At 35.9% G+C, this 22,487-nt stretch overlaps 1 protein-coding gene across 5 annotated transcripts in view; it reads left to right on the top strand.

Annotated features, from left to right (window-relative positions):
* The window catches only part of dnajc6 (DnaJ (Hsp40) homolog, subfamily C, member 6), a 30,034-nt gene extending 8,216 nt beyond the window's left edge, over positions 1 to 21,818 (top strand). For 3 of the 5 annotated variants that reach the window (XM_026264918.1, XM_026264924.1, XM_026264902.1), the window contains 17 exons: positions 2,127 to 2,277; positions 5,789 to 5,838; positions 6,024 to 6,172; positions 7,532 to 7,654; positions 7,820 to 7,953; positions 8,565 to 8,759; positions 9,908 to 10,016; positions 10,147 to 10,226; positions 10,317 to 10,510; positions 12,361 to 12,741; positions 14,115 to 14,264; positions 15,563 to 15,658; positions 16,298 to 16,438; positions 16,598 to 16,930; positions 17,520 to 17,668; positions 17,886 to 18,062; positions 19,332 to 21,818. In XM_026264918.1, coding sequence (XP_026120703.1) covers positions 2,127 to 2,277; positions 5,789 to 5,838; positions 6,024 to 6,172; positions 7,532 to 7,654; positions 7,820 to 7,953; positions 8,565 to 8,759; positions 9,908 to 10,016; positions 10,147 to 10,226; positions 10,317 to 10,510; positions 12,361 to 12,741; positions 14,115 to 14,264; positions 15,563 to 15,658; positions 16,298 to 16,438; positions 16,598 to 16,930; positions 17,520 to 17,668; positions 17,886 to 18,062; positions 19,332 to 19,433 — 2,714 coding nt within the window. In that variant the 3' untranslated portion in view covers positions 19,434 to 21,818. The remainder of the gene's footprint in view (positions 1 to 2,126; positions 2,278 to 5,788; positions 5,839 to 6,023; positions 6,173 to 7,531; positions 7,655 to 7,819; positions 7,954 to 8,564; positions 8,760 to 9,907; positions 10,017 to 10,146; positions 10,227 to 10,316; positions 10,511 to 12,360; positions 12,742 to 14,114; positions 14,265 to 15,562; positions 15,659 to 16,297; positions 16,439 to 16,597; positions 16,931 to 17,519; positions 17,669 to 17,885; positions 18,063 to 19,331) is intronic. The other 2 variants (XM_026264909.1, XM_026264913.1) reach the window with 2 other exon arrangements.
* The last annotated feature ends 669 nt before the right edge of the window (positions 21,819 to 22,487 follow it).

Below are 22,487 nucleotides of genomic sequence, written 5' to 3'. Positions count from 1 at the left end.
ATATTTGGCAACTGGGAAAATGCAACAATGCCATAGTGATGAGTGTGTATGTGTGTGTGTGTGTGTGTGTGTGTGTGTGTGTGTGTGTGTGTGTGAGAGAGACAGAGAGAGAGAGAGAGAGAGAGAACTGTCAAATAGGAAAAATTACGCATGTAAATTCAAAGTGCTTGGACAACCAACCAATCACAGTCTTCAAAAGATTGTGTCATACATAGCAACGGGGTCAACCCCGCCTCCTCACTAAGATGAAAGTTTTTGTCTTTTCCTTACTCAGAGTTGCTCTCAGATCGGTCCTGAATCACTCTTAAGCTAAGACTCCTACATAAAAGTTTTTAAGCTAAATTAAGAGTTTTCTAAAAGGATTCTTAGAATCTTTATGAATACGGGCCCTGATTTCTAGATTATGTGAGGCGTCCTTATGCCCAAAGTATACATCGGCCATACATCCACATTCCACGACGCTCCACGCACTGTCCTAAAACCTATACCCAAAACCAAAAACCTAATGAAATTTTTATTGCAGAAAATAAGCTCTGTGACCAGTAGAAGTTTATAATTCCTTCTTACATATTTTGTTTATCATAATAATCTTTACACCTGAACAACTGAACTTTTATAAATTTTGAAGCCTAAATTTTGCCATAAGAAGCTAAACTTAAGCTTCCGACAACAAAATTTTGAATTAAAAAAATTTCCTTGAAATTTGCATTAGAATAATTGGCAAGAGTGTAATTATGAACACACATTTACTTTGTTTACATGCAATAAAATCTGTTATTAATCAGATTGATGGCTCAGTCAAACTGAAAACATTCATGTAAACACCTTAATCGATCCGAGTGAGCTCGATCAGAATTCAATTTCGATTGGATCAGAAGGATGGTGTATATCTTTTTTTAATCTGATCAAGATGACATGTAAACACTTGATTGGATTAAAAACCAAAACGTACTGTCAATCAAACTGGGAAGAAATGGTGTAATGATGCATGGCAAGTGGAACAAGCTGTTGTTCTTGTAGAATTAATTGTCATAAATGACTATCATGTTATTCTAAAATTCTCTTTTCACTCATCGCCTGTGAACTGAAGCAGAACAACATCCCATCAGTCCTCACTTTATACCCTCATCCACAGATGGCTTGTTTTGGCCATGGGAATGCTCGTCATTCTATTTCTGGGATATGGCTTACAGAAATGCATAATTTCTGCAGTACTCTGTACGTAGTTATTGCATACACCCTGAACCCCAGTGAACATTTGACTTCACTGATGCTTGTGTTTAAACTGCAGCTGAGTGGGAGGTCCCTAAGTCAGATTTTTTGAATATGGGCGTGGTTTAATGTGCTAGACTGACACACGCTCATAAACATGCCAGGTGCTCAATGTTTTCTCCATTTGCTCGTATCTATTTTATTGGCTCTTATTCTTACACACAGCTTCGTACCATCATGTAATGCACATGTGACATCTGTACATACAGTAGCATTTGTTATTGACTAGCCTATTTAAAGTATGAGCATGCTTTAGTGAAACTTGCTTAGTTTAAAACAGCTGTCCAAGCTGTGGACAAGCTTTGAGTATATAGTAACTGAATTTACAAGGAAAGCTAAACCTTCAGATAAACACAAAAAGCACATGCTTTGACCTTGAGTTTGCTCTGTGATTAGCATCAGACACCTGTGTTAAAAATGCTTGATATGCATGTTGCAATATTTAGTCTGCATGCTATTTATTGTATAAGCATTTGCACATGTATGTGCAATGTGTGGTCTTGACTAGTGTTAAACTGAGTTTACACTTGACCATTTCCAATCGTTTTTAACGTTGATAATAATAAGAAATGTTTATCGAGCACCAACTAAGTATATCAGAATGATTTCTGAAGGATCATGTGACATTGAAGATGTATTTTTTTGTATTTTTGATCAAATAAATGGTGACTTGGAGAGAATAAGAGACTACCAACCCCAGACTTTTGTAATATCAGATTAGTTAAAAAAGTTTTTTTATTTTTTGGTGGTTTTTGGATATTCCAGTCTTTCACTAGTCATGACATGTAAGACGTGTGTTTGTGGTGTCCAGTCTGCATGTGTGTTGTAAGATATGAAATTCTGATCATTTGAAGGTGCTCCGTCTCCAGACATGGAAGGAAACATTGGAGGGGGACTTCTGGATATGGTTAAAGGAGGTGCTGGAAAGTTCTTCAGCAACATCAAGGACAACCTGAAAGACACCATCAAAGACACCTCGACCAAGGTTTTGAACCAAGTGGCCACGTAAGTCCTCATAGCTTATTCATGGTTTTGTGTCCATTAAATGTCACAGATGGAGCCCCATTGCCCTGATGTAGAAAACAGCTTGTTAAAAATAGCAAATAATGTTGCTCAGTATAAAAATAGAAAAATAGAAGTCTGTGAAAATTCCCCACCATGATAGAAAAACAAATCTGTGTGTTTGTTTTGTGCATGTTTGCACTTGTGTTCATGTGTAAGACTTCAGAGAAAACAGTGTCGAGATCTTTCAACAGAGTTCCTGGTGACCTAGTTTTGTGTAATGATTGTTACTATTAATATAACAGGACTCCTCAATGTAATGACTCTTTTTAGGTGTGTGTGTGTGTGTGTTTAGTGTATGTATGTATGTGTAAGTATTGAGGAAATGGCCAGTCAAACAGAAATTGTGTTGGTTTGTTACAACAAGTCATCTTCAGTCTTAGGAAAGAATATACAAAGGTGTCACTGGGTCAGTACCCTCAAATACCAAAGCTAAAAGGTACATCATTGCACCTTATGTACTCTTAAATCGTATATTAGTACCTTAAAAGGTAAATATTAGTACTTTAAAATTATGAATTGGTAACTAAACTATATACATTAGTATTTTTTAAATGGAGACCACCCCAGTAATAGTTTGGACTGTGTTTTTTTTTTTTTCTGAGAGTGTTACAAAATTATTTACTTTTGTATGTGAGGTTATTCTTGTGAGGTTATTCTTCATGCATGTATATTGGCCAATGTGTACAATGACCAATATCAGTCAATAGTTTGGACATACCTTCTAAATTTTTCTTTCTTTTTTCACATTTTAAATTAATTATTATTAATTATTTATTATTAATAATTATTTATTATTATTAATTTAAAATAATTAATGTAAAATAATTAAAATAATTTTAAAAAGCTAAGAATAGGGACATTATATTTTAAAATAAATGTTAATATTTTAACGTAATATTTATATATTTTAAAATATTTTATAATTGATATTTGTCTGTTAAAAAACTCAATAATCTCTATGGCATAATCCTTCAGCTAAATAATGAATTTAACAGGTTAGTTCACCCAAACATGTAAATTTTTCCATCATTTATTACCTTAATGTTGTTCAAAAATCTGTATGGCTTTTATTTCTTTGCAGAACAGAAAAGAAGATATTTTGAAGAATGTTGAGACATTTCTCAAAATGTATTTTATGTTCTGTATATTTTATGTTCCAAGAAAGAAACATGATCCTTTAATAGAGCAAGAAGTTTAGTTAAAAGAGACTTGAGAAGAAGCAAAAATATTAAGTGTGGAATATTGAACACTTAATGCAATAAAAGTGTTTCAGCTTTTAGTTGCATACTGGAGGGTCCTATCAGACTTTAATGTTGGATAATTAAATAACCTTATATAATTCATACAGTATGATGAATTCAGAATCACATATTAGCATACTACTACTATTCCTGCCATAGAAAGATATTAAGACACAAATACTAAGAGTAGTATGCTAGTAAACTGTTCCAAACTCAGCAGTACACAACGCATAGTGCACATAGTGTATAGTGCGTTATTAAGGACACAACTGTTATCTTAATGTTAATGGCACTATACCTTCATGACTACAAACAGACCTGTGATGGAAAGTTGTACAGCAGGGAACCGCTGTTCACTCTTTGTCACGGTTGTGAGTTTTGTGACCCAGCTGGTGTGCAGTTATCCAGAGGATTCTCTGGTAATACAGGGGATAGCTCAGCTTCCAGAGATCCTGAACTATTCATGCGCATTTACAACTCACCTGAAAGGAAAACATGCAACAATAGCTGCATTTCCACTGTCGGGCCAGTGCAAGCAAGTACTTTAAACAGACTGGGCGGAGCTAATAGAGTCGAACCTGTAGCACCAAGGCCAAAATAGCGCTGCGTTTCCACCGTCGGGCCAGAAGCTCCACTGTGCTTCACTAAAACCCACCCTTTACACGCCTCTCGGAAACATCATACCAACACCAACAAAGTTTTGTTTACGCCGAGGTAAACTCTCGAGACGAGACTTATGACAGATAAAAATTTTTACTAAATAAATACATGATTGTGATAGAGAATAAGAAGCTGACGTCTGATTTCTTCAAGTAGTCTCATTTACTATGTTTACTATGGTAAAATTAATGTTTAGCGTGCATAGTCTTTTGCATCGCTTATAAATATTTCTGCCTTTTATGGTGATTATAATTCACATCGGATCAAGTTATTTCAAACACTTGCTGCTGACTGAAAGTGAGATTTGAGCTCAACTTATTTTAAAAGTTTTTAATGCTGGTGTTATAGCTGTTAGCTTTCTGAAATTATCCGCGGTGCTGACACTCTCCAGACGCGGAGAAACTCCGCCTTATAACCACGCCTTTAGCCTCAGCTGGCCCGCTTTGGCCCAAGGTTTTCGTCAGGCCAAAAAACCCTGGCCTTTGGCCCAGAGGAAGCCGATTAAGCCCTGGAAGTGACAGTGGAAACGCGACTGGCCCTGGCACGCACTAGCACGCCCGCTTTTGGCCCGACAGTGGAAATGCGGCTACTGAGGGGTAGACATGGCTTCAAGCTCTTATGTAAAGTTGCATTTTACCCCCTACAGTACAGATTTCCACTAAAACATGTTTGGGACATGCATACAGCATAATAACCCTGCTAAATTAAATTATTTAAATGAAGCATGATGAAATGAACTCTCTTTCCAAATCTGTGTGCCTTTCTCATACACACACTAATACACTGATTAAACTGATTCATTGATTAATGACTAAACAAGCTGCTATTTTCTATCCCTATGTAAAAGGTGAATGACATCCATACTCACAAACAGACCACTGCCCAAACACACACACTGTAAACTAGTAGTGTATTTCTTTCACCTCTTGCACAGAGGCTTAGAATAGCTTGTTTACATGAACTCATTAGAGTAGATTACACAGGTGAGTTGGGTGCTGTGTGATGCTGTCCAGAATGTCTACAATTACTGTTAAACTCATGACTTAAAACACTTCCATCCTAAAGTTTGGGGGCAGGTTTTGAAAGGAGTATTGAAAAAGTAAATAACAGTTTCAATTTTAATACATTATAAAATGTACTTCTGCTTTTGTGGAATCCATGATTTTTTTTTTTTTTTCAGAATTCTTAGATGAGCAGAACGTTCATAAGAGCAGCATTCATTTGAAAAAGAAATATTTGTAAAAAAATAAATGTCTTTAGTGTCACGTTTGAACAATTTATTGTGTCCTTTGCTCAATAAAATATATTTAACTTTGAACTTTTGAATAATAGTTACAGTTGTATAGGTATAAGATACAATTGAATACATTTTAATTAAACTTTTTAAGTAATATGGGTTGTAACTTTACCGTAATGATAAACTATAGCTTTAACATTTTTAGGAATATCAAAATAACTGAATGAAACATTACACCTCCAAAATGGATATGAATATACAGTATGTTGTGCTGTCAAATCTGAGTTTATATGTGCTCTTATGTGTAATTTAGGTATACAAAAGGAGAGTTGGACATTGCATACATCACCTCACGTATTATTGGTGAGTAATGAATAATTCTGTGGTATTTACACCCTCTCATCCTGTTATTCCAGTTTAAATGCATTTCATTAAAGATATCAGATGCTATAATTGTTGTTTGTGTTTCATCTGTTTGTATTGGCCAAACTAGACCTACTGGAAAGAAGTATTATAACTGTCTCCTAATTGTCCTTTCATTCTGTCAGTGATGTCATATCCTGCTGAGGCGGTGGAGATGGGCTACAGGAACCACACCGAGGATATCCGTTCCTTTCTGGACTCACGGCATGCCGACCATTACACAGTTTTCAACCTGTCACAGAGGAACTATCGGGGGGCCAAGTTCTCCAACAGAGTGAGCACAATCCCCTGCATTTCCTGACTTACATGCTTTCATTTTCACATTTCATGTCACTTTGCAAATTATAATGCCAGTGGGTTCAGTAGTAAGAGCTTGTGTTCACGTTAAAGTGCTTAAAAGGATTTCAGTCTCGTCTTTGTTGCCTAAACGTCATGAGTTCTTATTCAAATTTGTACAAAATGATGGTATATATGGTCATGGGGAAAATTCATATATCATTAAATTGCAACATGCAAAGACTAAAAATCAGTTAACATTTGTTAAACGTCCCATCTGGAAAAAAATTTATTTGCCTTTAGGACTTGTCAGAGAAAGTTTCTTCATAATTGCTTGCTAAACTACAAACAACTATTAGGGCTTTTACCCTAAAAGTGTATAATTTTTAATATGCAGAGATCCTCATCTGCATATAATTTCCATATGCATATTTCCATCAAAAAGTGGTGAAAACACACCACATTTTGTGGAAAACAGGATATGTGTAAATGAGTATCTTTGTCAATGTCCAGGCAAAAAAGAATAAATATTTTCCTCATCCCATTCCATCACAGACTGATTTTATTTGATCGGAAAATATTTTCATTAAAGCTCAGAACACGATTTAGAGCAGAATTCCAAGTGGAAGCACAATGGGCCAAGATATCTTTGTTGTCATCAAAAACACGATCCCTCTGTAAAATGTCATGGGAAATGTAAAAAAAAAAAGGGGACCAATTTTATTGCTTAAATTGTGACCCAGTTTAAATCAGTCATATAAAATGTTTATACATCAGTTCCCAGATGTCTCATTAAAAAAATGGAATCCAAATGATAAGTCTGTTTTTCACCCACAGAATTGATTGATGTTATTTTTAAAGTAAATCTTGGCTGCTTTAATGATATGTTGCTAAGTGATACTAAGTATGGGTATGGGTTGAAAAGGAACACATTTCTAGCCTTATTGAGGGAGCTCTGCTGTACAGAAAGCTTTGGGAAACACTGGTGTCGTATGGGATACTTGTTCTATGTTGTTAATTTCTTTCCAAATATGATACTGGTGGCTATGATGACTCATCTTTCCTTCTTTCTTTAAAATATTAACTGCATGACTCAATTATTTCCAGCAATTTCATGGCTTATTTGCTGCTGTACTTATAAAGGACATCATAGTTCATTTTGGGATCCCATGATTATATTCTCATTTCAATGACAAAAGTGGAGCAACGTTGATATATTATTTACATTGACGGTTTGGCTTAAATATAATATATTTGATACATGGTGACTTTCCAAGTTTCGTTCTTACTCCTTTCATTCTTTATCTTCTATTCCTTCCTCTCAGTGAGAGTAATTCCCTTTCTCATTCGTCTGTAGGTTTCTGAATGCAACTGGCCTTCCAGACAGGCCCCGAGTCTTCACAACCTATTTGCTGTGTGTAAGAACATGTACAACTGGCTCAAGCAAAACCCCAAGAATGTGTGTGTGATCACCTGTTCGGTAAGAAGATCTCTTGATGTTCGTGTCTGTTCTTGGTTGTGGTTACTCAGCATTAAACAAACATGACTGTAAAACCAGATTCATTGTTTACATTCGAGTCAGGAGTTGAGAACCTCTGATACAGTTTAGTAAGTCTGTGTCCGAACACTTTGTCTGCTCTTTCAGGATGGCAGAGCTCCTTCAGGCGTTCTGGTCTGTGCCATGTTCTGTTTCTGCCACCTTTTCGCCAACCCGGTGCCAGCCATGCAGCTTCTCAGCGCCAAGAGGCCTGGATCTGGTCTGTGGCCCTCCCATAAGAGGTACAACCAATCAGATTGCAGCTCTGAAGAGCCTAGCTTTGATTAAAAACTACTGAATGGTATAAATATTCAACGATAATAGTACCGTATTTTCCGGACTATAAGTCACACTTTTTTTCATAGTTTGGCTGGTCCTGCGACTTATAGTCCAGTGCGACTTATTTATCTAAATTCATTTGACATGAACCAACATAAAACATTACCGTCTACAGCCGCCAGATGGCGCTCTATGCTGCTCAGTGTTCCTGTAGTCTACAATAAAAACATAGAGCGCCCTCTTGCGGATGGAGACAGTAATGTTTTCTACTGGTTCTTGGTTAAATGCGGCTTATAGTCCAGTGCGACTTATATATGTTTTTTTCCTCGTCATGATGTATTTTTGGACTGATACGACTTATACTTAGGTGCGACTTATAGTCCGAAAAATACGGTACAGTAAATTATGAACTAATACAACTGCTCACAAGTTTGGCATATTGTACCTTTGTCTTTAAAATGTCCATTCTCAGCTGTAAACAGAAGGAATTAAACGTTATTCATTGAAACGTTCCACACAAGGCATTTTTCATCTTACACTGACAATCTTGTTTTATGTGTGTTTATTTATTTAGGTACATAGGTTATGTATGCAGTTTAGTCTCAGAGAAGCCAACCGTACCACACTCCAAACCACTAGTCATTAAATCCGTCACTATGAGTCCTGTTCCTTGCTTCAACAAACAGCGCAATGGCTGTCGGCCATTTTGCGACGTACTTATCGGCGAGACCAAGATATTTTCTACAGCTCAGGAGTACGAGAAAATGAGGTAAGCATGTATATATACAGACGCTCTACTAATGGTTCATTTAAACCATATTATCTGCGTAGCTGAAATTATATTTAATGGAAGGTTATGTAGTATCCTATCAAATATGACTCTTTGTCAGTTTTCACAAACTTGTTCATTTGAGATGTGGTATGGAAAAAGAAACACGGTTTAGCAAAATTCTGAATTTCTTAATTCAGAAAAAAAGTGTGAATTTAAACCGAATTGGCTGTACCTCACAAGAAGTTGAAATGGAGTGGAATCGGCTGAATTAAAAAGACAGAATTCATTAAACTGAAATTACAAGATATTCAACATAGACGCACAACAAAACATAACAAAACAAACAAAACATAATAACATTAAATAAGCTTTCCATTTTTATATGTGTTCTTCCAACATATGGCCTATAAAATGGAAGTTAATTTAATAAATATAAGGTATTTCCAAGATTAATTATTAATGTCATCTAATGTTTCTTGAAAAACCCCATATGTGACCCTGGACCACAAAACCAAGTCTTAAGTGTCAATTTTTCAAAATTGAGATTTAGACACCATTTGAAAGCTGAATAAATAAGCTTTCCATTGATGTATGGTTTGTTAGGATCAGACAATATTTGTGCTGAGATATGACTATTTAAATATCAGGAATCTGAAGAAAAAAAATAAAATAAATCTAAATAATGAAAAAAACACTTTGAAGTTGTCCATATGAAGTTCTTAGCAATACATACAATATTACTAATCAAACATTAAGTTTTGATACATTTACAGTAGGAAATATACAAAATATCTTCATTGAACATTACCTTTACTTAACCTTCTGATGATTTTGGGCATAAAAGAAAAAGCAATAATACATACAATGTATTTTTGGCTATTGTTACAAATATACCCCAGCGACTTAAGACTGGTTTTGTGCTCCAGGGTCACATATGTTGTTTGTATGATGAACACATTTATAAATAATTCATACTGAAAAGTGGAATGTATTTAAAAAATACACTAACGCAAAATATTACACTACCATTAATTTTTTTATTTTAAGACATTTCTGAATTGCCTACCAGATATTTTATGTAGCACTTAAAAGTATAATGCTTGTTGTGTAATGGTGAAGTATATTTTCATGTTCGTTGCTCTCAGGGAATACAGGATTCAAGAGGGCAAAGTGGTGTTTCCTGTGAGTGTGAGTGCCCAAGGAGACGTGGTGATTTCAGTCTATCACATGCGTTCCCATGCACTGCAGGCCAAGGTATGAGACTAATGATGAAAGATCACCCCTTTTGAATGGAAATCAGTAGCAGAGAAGAAAACTATCAGAACGTGTAGTCTTTTTGTTCTTGCTAGTTGTTAGTGACTAAAAGAATCTGTTATTTTTGCAGGTAACCAACACCCAGATATTCCAGATTCAGTTCCATACTGGTTTCATCGCCCCTGGCACCACAGTCTTAAAGTTTATGAAGTAAACTTCTTTTGTAATCATTTTTAATCATCACATCACATTGTAATCTAGACTCAGGACTGAAGTCTGTGTTTGTGTGTGTTTAATCAGGACAGAGCTGGATGCCTGTGATTCTCCAGAGAAATACCCACAGCTGTTTCATGTGCTGTTAGACATTGAGGTTGAAAGTACAGAGAAACAGAAAGATCTCACGCCACCGTGGGAGCAGTTCCCCACCAAAGACCTGACCCCCAACGTGCTTTTCTCCTGTCATCAGGAACACCAGGATGCACTTGCTATTGCAGGTAATCCTTTATATTACTATGCTCTATAATGCTATACAACACAAAAAAGACCAAACCAAACATATGGTTTTGGTTCTTTCTTTAAAAAAAAAAAACCTTTTCAAGAGAGCTTTAGGAATTTTACTGAGAGATATTTTATTCACAATAAATTCAGGATTATTTTACTGACAATATAAAGTTAAAGCAACATTGTGAATATAACAATGATTTTAATATAATTTTCAGATTTCACACTTATATGCTCAAGTGCTCAAGAAACATTTCCTAATATCTGAAAACAGATATGCAGTGTAATTTTTTTTTTTTTTTTTTGTAAACTGACAAATTCTTTGCAAGAGTCTTTGATGAACAGAAAGTTCAAAAGAACAGCAGTTCAGCATTTGTTTTTGGAAGTGTCCCTATTATTGGTTATGAAAGGTTCACATTTTGGTTTCGGGAGTCCCCAAAAACAGGTTGACATGCATGCAAAGTCAAAAGAACACTTTCATTGCATAAAATGCATTTATTTTTACCTTACTTGCTCAACGACTCCCAAACAATTCGCTCAACGATTAATTTTTCCAAACCCCTCCTTTGCGTGATGCTAATCTGGAGTGACTTCAACATGAAACAGCTTGGGATTCGTTTTAAAAATGACTTGTTCGTTCAATGATTCAGAGACTCTTTGTTTTGAGAGACAATAACTTTATACACAGTGCACTTTCAGATTTAAAGCTTTGCTGGATGTTGGATTCACTTAGAGCTGTTACACACTGTATGAACAGTAATTTTCAAAAATCCATAATGGGGCACTTCAAAAAACTAAATTAGCAGAGGGTGACGAAATGGCCTTGTGGAATTTAGTCACCATTAAAGGGGTCCTATTATGCTCTTGTACCAACTCTTAACTTTGTTTTGGGGCTGTACTAGAAAAACACATTAATTTCACATATTTTACATTATTACAAGTCTGGCATGAACATCTTGAATAGATCCTGTATCAAATGAAGGCCCGCCTTCTGAAATACGAAATGTGCTGTGATTGGTTAGCTGGGCCAGTGTGTGTTGTGATTGGCAGCATTCGGCAACTGGTTGGGAAATGTCATGCCCCTTACCATAACCAAAATAAATAAATTTGAGCGCAATTTAAACCTGGATGATTGAAACCACTCTAAGTTTGTCTGTCTTGGGAAAGCTAGCGTGTCTCCCACATCGAGATAACACTCACTTCCTTCTCTAGTGCAGCTCAACCAGGTCTCATCCCATTCGTCAATATTTGTGATATCACAAATCCCGGAAAATATGTCGTTCGTCGTAGTTTTTAAAAAGCGATTTCTGTTAAATAAAATATCTCCTTTTGAAGTGGACTTTGAGCTTTGTAACTTTGCAGATCTTTTTTTTATGCTCAAACAGCAACATTACAGACTAACTAAAGTTGAAAAAGTGAAAAAGCATAATAGGACCACTTTAAGAGCTCAGTGAACCTTTAAACCAGTCAACTCATCAGGCACTCGCTGGCATTCTGTTAAGTGTTTGTGCCCCATTAAACTAAACGCCATCTGTTTAATGTACTTTATTCTCTGCTGAAAAGATGAAATGGAGGGCATGGACTTGGAAGGTAAGATGTAGTGTAGGAGGCTTGTGAAAGTCAACAGAAAACAGTTGATTAATAGATTTGTAGTTGACTTTAGACAACTATTTGATGAGTAGTTAAAAACTAGATTTTAGCTAGAATATTTTGGGATGTACAGTATTATGTTTCTCTTAGAGCTGTTGATTGGCTTCAGAAACATGGAAAATAGCACAGAAACAGTATGGACTAATTTGATGTTCTTCTTTAGATCTAACCATTTCTCCGGTCTGTCCCTTAGATCCTGCCCAGGGACATGGGAGTTGTGGAGGCAGAGTGGGCCCAAATGAGGAGAGCGAACCGTCAGATGACGAAATGCTCTCCCTTTCTAGTCAGCAGAGCAACACGAGCAATGAGAAATCAAAAGCAGCTAAGAAACCAGAGCCCCAGCCTGCAGCGGCCCCTCCTCCAGCAGCTGAGGAAGTGGATCTGCTGGGTCTGGGTGGTGATGCCGCTACGCTTCCTCCATCCTCCCCACAACCTCCGACCACAGACCTGCTGGGGGACCTGTTTGGAGCTCCTCCCACACCACAGCCTGCCAGTGGCCCCGCCTCTGCTCAGTCCACCCCGCGGAGATCGGCAACTTCCTCCTCACCCTGTCCATCACCTCGATCTGGAGACAGTAAATATGTTTTGTTTTTTAAACAAAGACAGACAGTTGAAGTGAATTAGCTTAGATGTTTGTCAGGAGCCAGTGAAGTGAAGCAGCATCTTGGCATAGTGAGCAATTTAAATGACTGAATTATTCATTTGAGTGGGATTCATTCAACATCAAGACACAAAGTGGAGTGTCTCATTTACTGAGCAGTAATTTGTTTTAATATTGCTGTATCGTGGTATATTGCTTTTATACAATTGCTGTTACAGCAATATAATAAAAAGAAGTGCTGTCAATCGATTAATCGCATCCAAAATAAGTTTTTGTTTCTATAATATATGTGTGTTTTTACACATGCATGTATATATTTATAAAAAATATGCTATATGTTATATATATTTATATATAATATAAATATAAGTATATAAATATATGCATGTAAATATTTTATAAATATTTACAGTATGTGTGTGTATTTATATATACATAATAAATATACTCAGTACACATAATTATATTATGTAAACAAAAACTATTTTTTGGATGCGATTAATTGCAATTAATTGTTTGACAGCACTAAATAAAAATAAAATCGAATAAAAACATTCAAATGCAAGTAAAAGTTACATTATTATTATGATACTTTTATTAATATTATTATTTCACCACACACATTAGTATTTGTTTACTAGTATTTTTAGTATTACGTTACACATCCATTCACAAATTTAGATGCAGTACCATTTGTTTAGAGAAATTTAGGAAAAAGTTTCAATTTAATGTTAGTAATGTAAGTAAAGAAATATTTAAAAATATATATATTTAAAAAAAAATGGTGAACATCAAAGAGTGCACTAGAAGACTTAAGACTTGAATAATGGCTGCTGAAAAATTCAGCTTTGCCTGCACAGAAAAAAAACAACACTTTGAAATAAATTAAAACAGTTATTTTAAATTGTAATAATATTTAACAATATTAGTTTTACTGCATTTTTGACTAAATAAATACAGCCTTAACATGAGAGACTATTAAATCTTACCAACTGCAAACTTTTGAATGGTAGTGTGTGCGTGTGCGTGTGCGTGTGTGTGTGTGTGTGATTGCCTAATGTCAACATATTGGCTGTTTATTAGTTTATTAGTGTGCAGTATATTGTGCATGGCCATATTCTACATCCCTAATTCTAATCAATTCCTACCCAATACCTAAACTGAAACTTAATAAGCAGCATATTAGGAGTTTATTGAAGCAAACGTCATAGCTAATGGTCTGTTAATAGCAAGAACTGGACTTTAAAATAAAGGGTGACCAATACAATCAGATGAGAGTCAGAACTATCTGTCCTATAAAAGTGCATTTTAGCGAAAGAAACTGAATCCTCTCTTTAATTCTTCAGCTTTTGACCCATTTGGGTCTGGACCCGCTCCCGCCCCTAAGCCGCAGGACTTCATGGGAGCTTTCCTGGGTCCAGGTAATATGGGGCAGCCAGACCCCTTCCTGCATGCTGCACGATCTCCATCTCCTACAATGCAGAACATGAGCATGGGTAAGGCATGCGCCTCTGCCTCTCTGTACTGTCAGTGTGTGGGCAACATCACCATAACAACCAGCAAAGCTCTTTTGTGTCAAATCCTCCAGAATATGACCTGCAAAATAGCCTGGCAAATTTATCTCTGCAAAACTGCTCTGTAGTAAACGTTGTATATTAAGTGCTGATGTTTTGGAGAAAGTGCTATTGTTATTGGGCCTTGAGCTCGATTGTTTAAGTACAATGTGTGTGGACGATAGCAGCATGTGCTCTGTGAAGGACAGCTGATACCCTGTATTATGTATCTGGGAACATGTGCGGCAGATTAACATCAATATGGAATAAAGCAGCACAATTTTGCACTGTTTCCAAATATAAATTGTATAGAGTTATTAGAGTCTGTTTGTTGGATGTAGTGTTAGAGGTAGTTTGCATGCCTATGGAAACAGCATGGGAATTTTTAAGTCACGCCAGTGCCATATCATGCTTTTACTTTTATTTGTATTTATTTTTTGCCTGAAAATTGAGAGGTTTTAATATATAGGATTTGAAACAACACTACTGCTTTTTAATTTTCAAGCATGCGACAGCTGGAAAGAAGCACTGCATGATGCCAAATACTGCAGATTGCTGCATTCTGTTGTTACTCAGAGCCTTGAGAGAATGAAAGAAATATGAGAGAAATACTATCCCCTTTCCCCATTGTCTAACAAAAATGTAGCAAATCATCAAAATATCTTGTTTTAAATTTGTTCAATCAAAAGAGCTTTATTAACCAGCAAGCCCTATGCTAAGCTAGCAGGCTAAACTGTTTAAAAGCTTGAAAACACAACGAAAGTGTCATTTTTGCTATAACATTATATTTATTTTTGAGTTAAATACCTTAAGGCAATTTTCAATCATTTATATTCAGGCACCAGTTAGAGTACGCATAAATATCATAGCAAATGTAATGTATTTTTTATTGGATTATATTAGATGTTTTACAAGTGACAGATTTTCACTGCATTTCACATCATGTTACAGTCACTGATGAAAGTTAATGTCGTGCCATCAACCAATCAGGGCTGTTACGATGTCATTATTTAAAAGAAAATGCAGAGTCTTCAAAAACCTTTTCAATCAAAACCTTTAAATGATAATGTATATTATTATTATTTAAGAAATGTAAAAAACTAAGTCTAATGTCATTTTCCTGTGGTTATTATATGGCATGATACCAATCACATTTGTATTAACAGTCTATTTTTCAGTATTTTAATATGTAAATAAAGGGCAAACTAGGAGACTTTCAAGATAAGTGTGTTCCCTCATAGGTCGCAGTTCACCTGTGCCGCCCACTACTCCCACTGTCACCATCCAGCAGCAGAGCTCTACAGGAGCCTGGGAATGGAACAAACCTGCACCTGCAGGCAAGTGCTGTTAGAAACACAAGATGTGTCACAGGGACTCCTGGTGGCCTCCTCTAAAATTACACCTAACAACAAACTGACCTGCCATCTGGACTGCTGTGATGAGCTCATATGACTCATGACTGTTAATGTCTTCTGAAACATTACATGGCTGACTATTTGGTTTTTAAATCAATAGAGCTGGATACGTCTTATAGTTATACTTAATAGATTTTTACAGGGCTCAACAGTAATTTCAAATATGTACTGTATTCTGAAATATTCTCACTGGCCCTCAATTCTCAATTCTAAATTACACGCACACACACACACACACAGGAACACAATGTCAAAACATTTGGTCCCCACAATGTGGGATAATCAAGAATACACACACAACCTTATATTTATGATAAAATAAAATAAATGAAATAAAATATATTTATATAAATTGCTGACTCTATCAAGACATTGTCACAAATCATTCTTGCAGTCTTGACTAAACGTTAGTCAGTTCACATTAACTGGCTGTTTTAAATGTTGAAGAAGCGGAATTCACAACGAAATGTTTGGAAAACCAGATAGTTTAAAATATCTTGATTTCATTGTAAATTTCTCTCTTCAAGGTACTAAATTATAAATCTTGATTTGTCTTACCAGGTGCAGGTTTTGGGATGGGAAGTAAGTCTGCCAGCACTAGCCCAACCAGCTCAGTTCATGGTACTCCCACCCACCAGGCCAAAGCCAACACTTTGGACCCGTTTGCTGATCTGGGTAACCTAGGAGCCGGTCTGGGAGGAGGTAAATGGAAGAGGAACTTATTTAGCCTTATTTTAAAGTTTAGCCAAATATTAACATTTTACTCCCAAATGTAAAAAAAAATAATAATTCACATTCATTTTTGCGTGGACTCTCCCTTTATCATGAAATCACCGTTAACCTCTTGGTGTTCATTCCAAGCTGGTTCGGGATTCTCCAGCAAGCCCACCACACCTACTGGTACCGGAGGAGCGTTTCCACCCATGGGCTCCCCTCAGCGTCCTGCTCCCTCTCCCCAGCACACTGCCTCTGGAGGCTGGCATCCCAGTACAGGTTTCCCCTCATGGCAGCCTGGAGGTGGGCCTCAGTGGCAGCCACAGACCCAGGGTGCACAGCACCAGACCCCACCTAAAGCACCAGGACCCTCTATGCCTCACACTTCACCACAGAACAGACCCAACTACAGTGTCAGCTTCTCCAGCATGAGTGGAGCTTCGCCAGGAGCCACTGGGGCAAAAGCACAGCCTAACATGGGTGAGTCACTAGACACTGTCTTACGAGGTTGTGCTTATGCGCATGTGTTCATTGTAAAATTATAATATTTTTAGGGATGTTCTGTTATTATATGGTAAGCCTATATGTATGCATGTTGTGATGCCTAAATTGACTTGTAGCTTATAAAACAATTGATTATAGTGCTGTATATATATATATATATATATATATATATATATATATATATATATATATATATATATATATACACACACACATTCACACACACACAACATTAATTAAAATCAATTGTTTTAAAAGCTACAAGTCAATTTATGCAACATAACATCCATATATAATATGAAAGATCAATATTATTTTTAGACTTGCCTAAGATTACATTTAAAAGTGATATTGAAAACCTCTGCTAAATGAATAAATGTAAATCAATTGAAAATACAATTAAATTAATTGGACTCAAATTTTAAATTTTAATAGTGATATTAGATTTAAAACTTCTAAATTAAATTAATTTAACATACAAAAAAAACAAAAAACATTACTACAACAACAAAGAATATTATAAATAGCAACTCAAACATTCATAATTTTTTCCTTTTTCTTTCAGGAACCAGACCAAAGGTTTCGGACACCAACTTTGATGACCTTCTCTCAGCCCAGGGTTTTGCTGGCACTAAGGAGAAGAAGGGGCCAAAAACCATAGCAGAAATGAGAAAAGAGGAGATGGCAAAAGGAATGGACCCAGAGAAACTCAAGGTGAAAAATTAAACCCAAACACAATCTGATATTTATATTACATGGCTGATTGGAATATTTGATTCTAATGGTCAGTCGCTTGTTTTATATGTTTGCTGTTTATTTTGTGATAATGACTAGCTGACACACTGTCCCTTACATGATCCTTTTTTAAAATACTTTTTTCAAGTGTGAATCACATCATGATGTTTTAATTTAATGTCCTTATTTGTGTCAGATCCTGGACTGGATTGAGGGGAAGGAGAGGAACATCAGAGCGTTGCTATCCACCATGCACACTGTGCTTTGGGAGGGAGAGACACGCTGGAAACCTGTAGGCATGGCTGACCTGGTCACACCAGAGCAGGTGAAGAAGGTCTACCGCAAAGCTGTGCTGGTGGTGCATCCTGACAAGGTGAGAGACGTATTTGTTCAGTTTACATTAAAGTACTTAAAGTGCCCTATTATGCCATTTTGAATACTGCCATGCAATACGCAGTGTGTAATGTAGCTGTATATGAATGTAAACAATCTGCAGTTGTAAAGACAAAATTGCACAATAAATAGTTATCGTCTCAGAAAAGAAAGAATTGACTCTGTACAGCTGAAACAAGACATCAGGACTTCAAATCCCACTTCTCTTGCAAATGTATCATGGGGTAACACGTTTGCAAATACGCCCGCTTATGTTATAAGTTGGCCGGCCGCAAACAACTTGACCCGCCCTCGAACTGTGTAACTTTTTCGTATGGTAAACATCATGTCGGGAAGTTAAACACAGGATTAAAAAGACAAAACAACCTGTAAGTATGATAAGTAATAGATGTTTATATTTTTATTGAGCGTTCAAAATTCATAACTATGGAAACGGGCGTATCGTTTCCAACATGCGCTGTATGTGATAGACCAATCACAACAGACTGGGCCATCTGACCAATCAGAGCAGAGCAGGCTCACTGAAAGGAGGGTTTTAGAGAGACAGAATCTAAGAACTGCTTCAGATGAATCGTTTGAGAATCATTTGAAAGTGAGATGATATTAAATGCATATTTTGAGAAAATGTAAGAGCTTTTTGCCCTTACATGCATGACTCCCAAAACAATATTAAGAACCTTAAAAATGGCATAATAGGGGCACTTTAAACAATAAAATCATAAGAAACAATAAAATCATAAGTTTGCACAGTTGCAAAATACTCTACTGTTCAAAAGTCTGGGATCTGTAAGATTTTTACAAATGTTAAAAAGTCTCCTATGTTCACCAATGCTGCATTTATTTGAGCAAAAATAGGGTGAAACAGTAATATTTGTGAAATATTCTTACAATTTAAAACCGTTTTATATTTATATAGAAATCATTCTTAAATACTGATTTTGTGCTCAAGAACCATTTCTGATAATTATTAAAGTTGAAAACAGTTGTGTTTCTTAATATTTTTAAGATACTATGATGAATAACACTATATTACAAGTTATAATCAACAGCATTTATCTATAAAATTGTTTATTTGCACAATAATAAAGTCTTTACTGTCACTTTTGATCAATGTAATGCATCCTTGCTGAAAAAAGTATCAATTAATTTCATAAAAACCTTATTGTCCCTAAAAAAAATTATAGAACCCCTCAAGTTAAGGCATTTTAAAGACAAAATACATTAGTTTTCTCTCTCTTCCCTTTTGCAGGCTACTGGACAGCCCTACGAACAATATGCCAAGATGATTTTTATTGAACTAAATGATGCCTGGTCAGAATTTGAAAGCCAAGGACAGAAAGCACTGTACTAAGATCTCCAACAGTCAGCAGTTCCTGTCCCGATTAGACACCCTGCAGCCCACCAGTCTTTGAAACGCTCCTTTGTTAATCTCTCCCACTTCCAGGACCCTGCTTCATAGAGACGTCAGAGCTTACATCTACAGTATAGTTGTGTGTATCTCTCCCATCATGCCCTAAAGCCAACATAACTGCTGTATGAGAAAAGTAGTATTCAGCTTTGTTTTAAAAACCCTTATTTGTGTCTTTCCCAGGACTCACTTACATAACAAAGATCAGACTTTGTCGTTAAACAGCTGTGAAATATTTCTGTGAACATTATCAGTCAACCAGACCATCATAGAATGTCTGGTAGAGTTTATTCAGGAGCTTTCAGGTGAGTTTTGATTTCTTAAAGAGGTTTAGTGCTGATGAAGAACGTTTTTAACGAATGACAAAATATGTCTAGACGCTTCAGAATTCTGCTTTAGCTTGCAAAACTTTATTAAATAACTTTTAATAGGGTTTTGCATGCTACAGCAGTATTTGGGAATCGAGACCTTATCTATTTCATCCATTGTATTGTCTGTATCCTACGCACCTGCTCACAATCACTCATATGTGAGAGGGGTATTTATTTATTTGTTGGCTTTGCAAGACAATAATGAAATGAGGGAAAATAAAAGTGGTATAGTAAGCTACGACTCTGGTTTTTAGTTCAGTCAGGGACCGGAGTTTTAGAAAGATAGACACAAATGAAAGAACACTCCAACAAAACAAAACAAAATAAATTATTGTATCATGTAACACGTAACTTCTTTCAGAAGATAAACAACACGGTACTGTGGGGCAGAAGCACAATAAGTATGAGAGAAGAAGAGACTGTACAGGAAATAGGAGGATTTCTTAAACTTGATCTGTGAAATGCAGTAGATTTAACTAGCGGTTTATTCTTATGTTGTTTTCTACTGAATATCGATCTGTATGTATATATGTTGCACTATAATAACATACTGTTTACAACGTAAAAAGTCAAAGGAAATTGTTTATTCACGTAATTATTCCATAGGAAAAAAAGAAAGGTTTTGCAGAACTCTAACATGGGCTTGTTTTCGAGGAAAAGTTATGGTTGTCTTAACATACACAGTTTATGTTAACCTGAAATCTTTAGCTGGTTAATATTGCCCTAAAGATCTAGGCACTCTTTCGTAATAGATATCACACCGAACGCGTTTTCTACTACGCAAGACACGGCCAGTGCAATGGGGAAAAAATGCAAGATCTTGAGACGCCTCTTTAAAAAGCTTTACTTATTTTAACTTCAGTGCCGCATTTTTTAAATGCTGTGATACACAAAACGCAAGATGTGACTGCAACTGTCAAACACGTCAATAGCGTGCGTTTACATAGAAAAACTATTTAAAAAAAGTATTGCACTGTAAGGGAAAACGCGTTCTGTGTGCAGACTCCTTTAGTACTTTTTTGAAGTATACTACTTAATCAGTACTACTTAAATTTGATTAAAGTTTTGCCTAACATACGATTCTAACGCGTTCATGCTTGCTACTGAAAAACAAAGCCTTTTGATTGAGGAATGTGATCGATGGGTAGTGTTCAAATCCTGTTTTTTCATTACCGTAGGTGTCTTTTAAACCGACTGAACATATCATTCGGAATGGACCATTCATATTTTGGCATATGAAATCACCATTACGCAACCTAAGTGGGTACACAGCTCTTTTAGCATGTATCGGTGTCCTCATAATGTACTGCATGTTTGACTGTAAGTGGCACGCGGTCCAAAGGAAGTTTCTAGAGTGTACACTACAGCCACTGATCTGCCCTTTCTCTTCTCAGTATATTTGCACTTGAATGGCATTAAAATAAATCCAGAACACACTTGTGTCGTAACTTGCAGTACATCTCGTTCGTGCTTTGCCTTCCTCTTTTCGCAACCATGCGGTGATAAACTGAAGCTTTAACTGTATCAAAGCAGCCTTCTCTACTAACTTTTATGTTTTGCCGGTATCTTCCCTTTGACACAATGCGACGCTAAAAAATGTAACGCTAACCATGGATAAAGACAAACATTAGCGAGACCTGAGTAAAAGAAAGGAGCCCTGTATCCAGGATGGAACTTTTCCACCTTCCCCCTTTTGTGGACTGAGCCGTCATCTTCAATCTTAGGATATCATAATATGTTCGGAAGCTAACCTATACAGTAGTGAACGTGTGGTGTTCAATAATGCTGTTCTGTGTAAGGAAATGGTAGGGTTTGGATAAAGCTCTATGTTTGTTTGCTGTATCAGTATTATTGTGACATGAATTTGTTTTCTGTGTCTTTTTTTCTGTTTCTGTTCTCCATATGGAGCTGTACATATGATAATGTGCATTGTACAAATAAATGGGAAACATGATGTTAGTGTGACTTTTTAAGTGATATTTGAAAGGTAAAAGCTTGGTTTGTGTTGAAAGTACAAGGGAGTTGACATGATTATTCACCCCAAAATGGAAATTATGTCATCAATGACTCAATTAACATTTTACATTATATATATATAGTTAATATAAGTTTATTATATTTAATAAGTTATTTTAGTTCTTAAATCATTTTCAATTATTATTATTTTTTTTTTATATTGTTATTAGTTTTAGTTTTTTCTTAATGACAATAACTCTGGTTGTTCCAAAATGGTATGACTTTCGTATGTGGAACATAACAATAAATCTCTCAAATGTTTTTGTGTTTTTTACAATGGTCTCTAAAGTTAATTGGTTATCAATTTTCTTCAAAATATCTTCTTTGTCCTGCAGAAAAGTAAAAAACATACAGGTTAAGGACAACATGATGGTGAGTAAATTATGACAGAATTTTTACTTTTGGATGAACTGTAATCCTAACAATTGATTACAATTCTGTAACTGTATTATCTCATTCAAATACAATAACTGACTTTCAGAAGTTATGTAAAAATTAAAAGTGCAATGCCTTTACTCTTAGAAGCCTGTGAGGAATGATGCATGTTACTGAATGCCAAAAAGTGAATAGTGCAACACATCAGTGGTAAAGAATGTAATGAAAGGCCTGA

Source organism: Carassius auratus, chromosome 6 (genome assembly GCF_003368295.1).
Source record: "Carassius auratus strain Wakin chromosome 6, ASM336829v1, whole genome shotgun sequence".
Lineage (NCBI taxonomy): Eukaryota > Metazoa > Chordata > Actinopteri > Cypriniformes > Cyprinidae > Carassius > Carassius auratus.
This window is presented reverse-complemented; position numbering and strand designations above follow the sequence as displayed.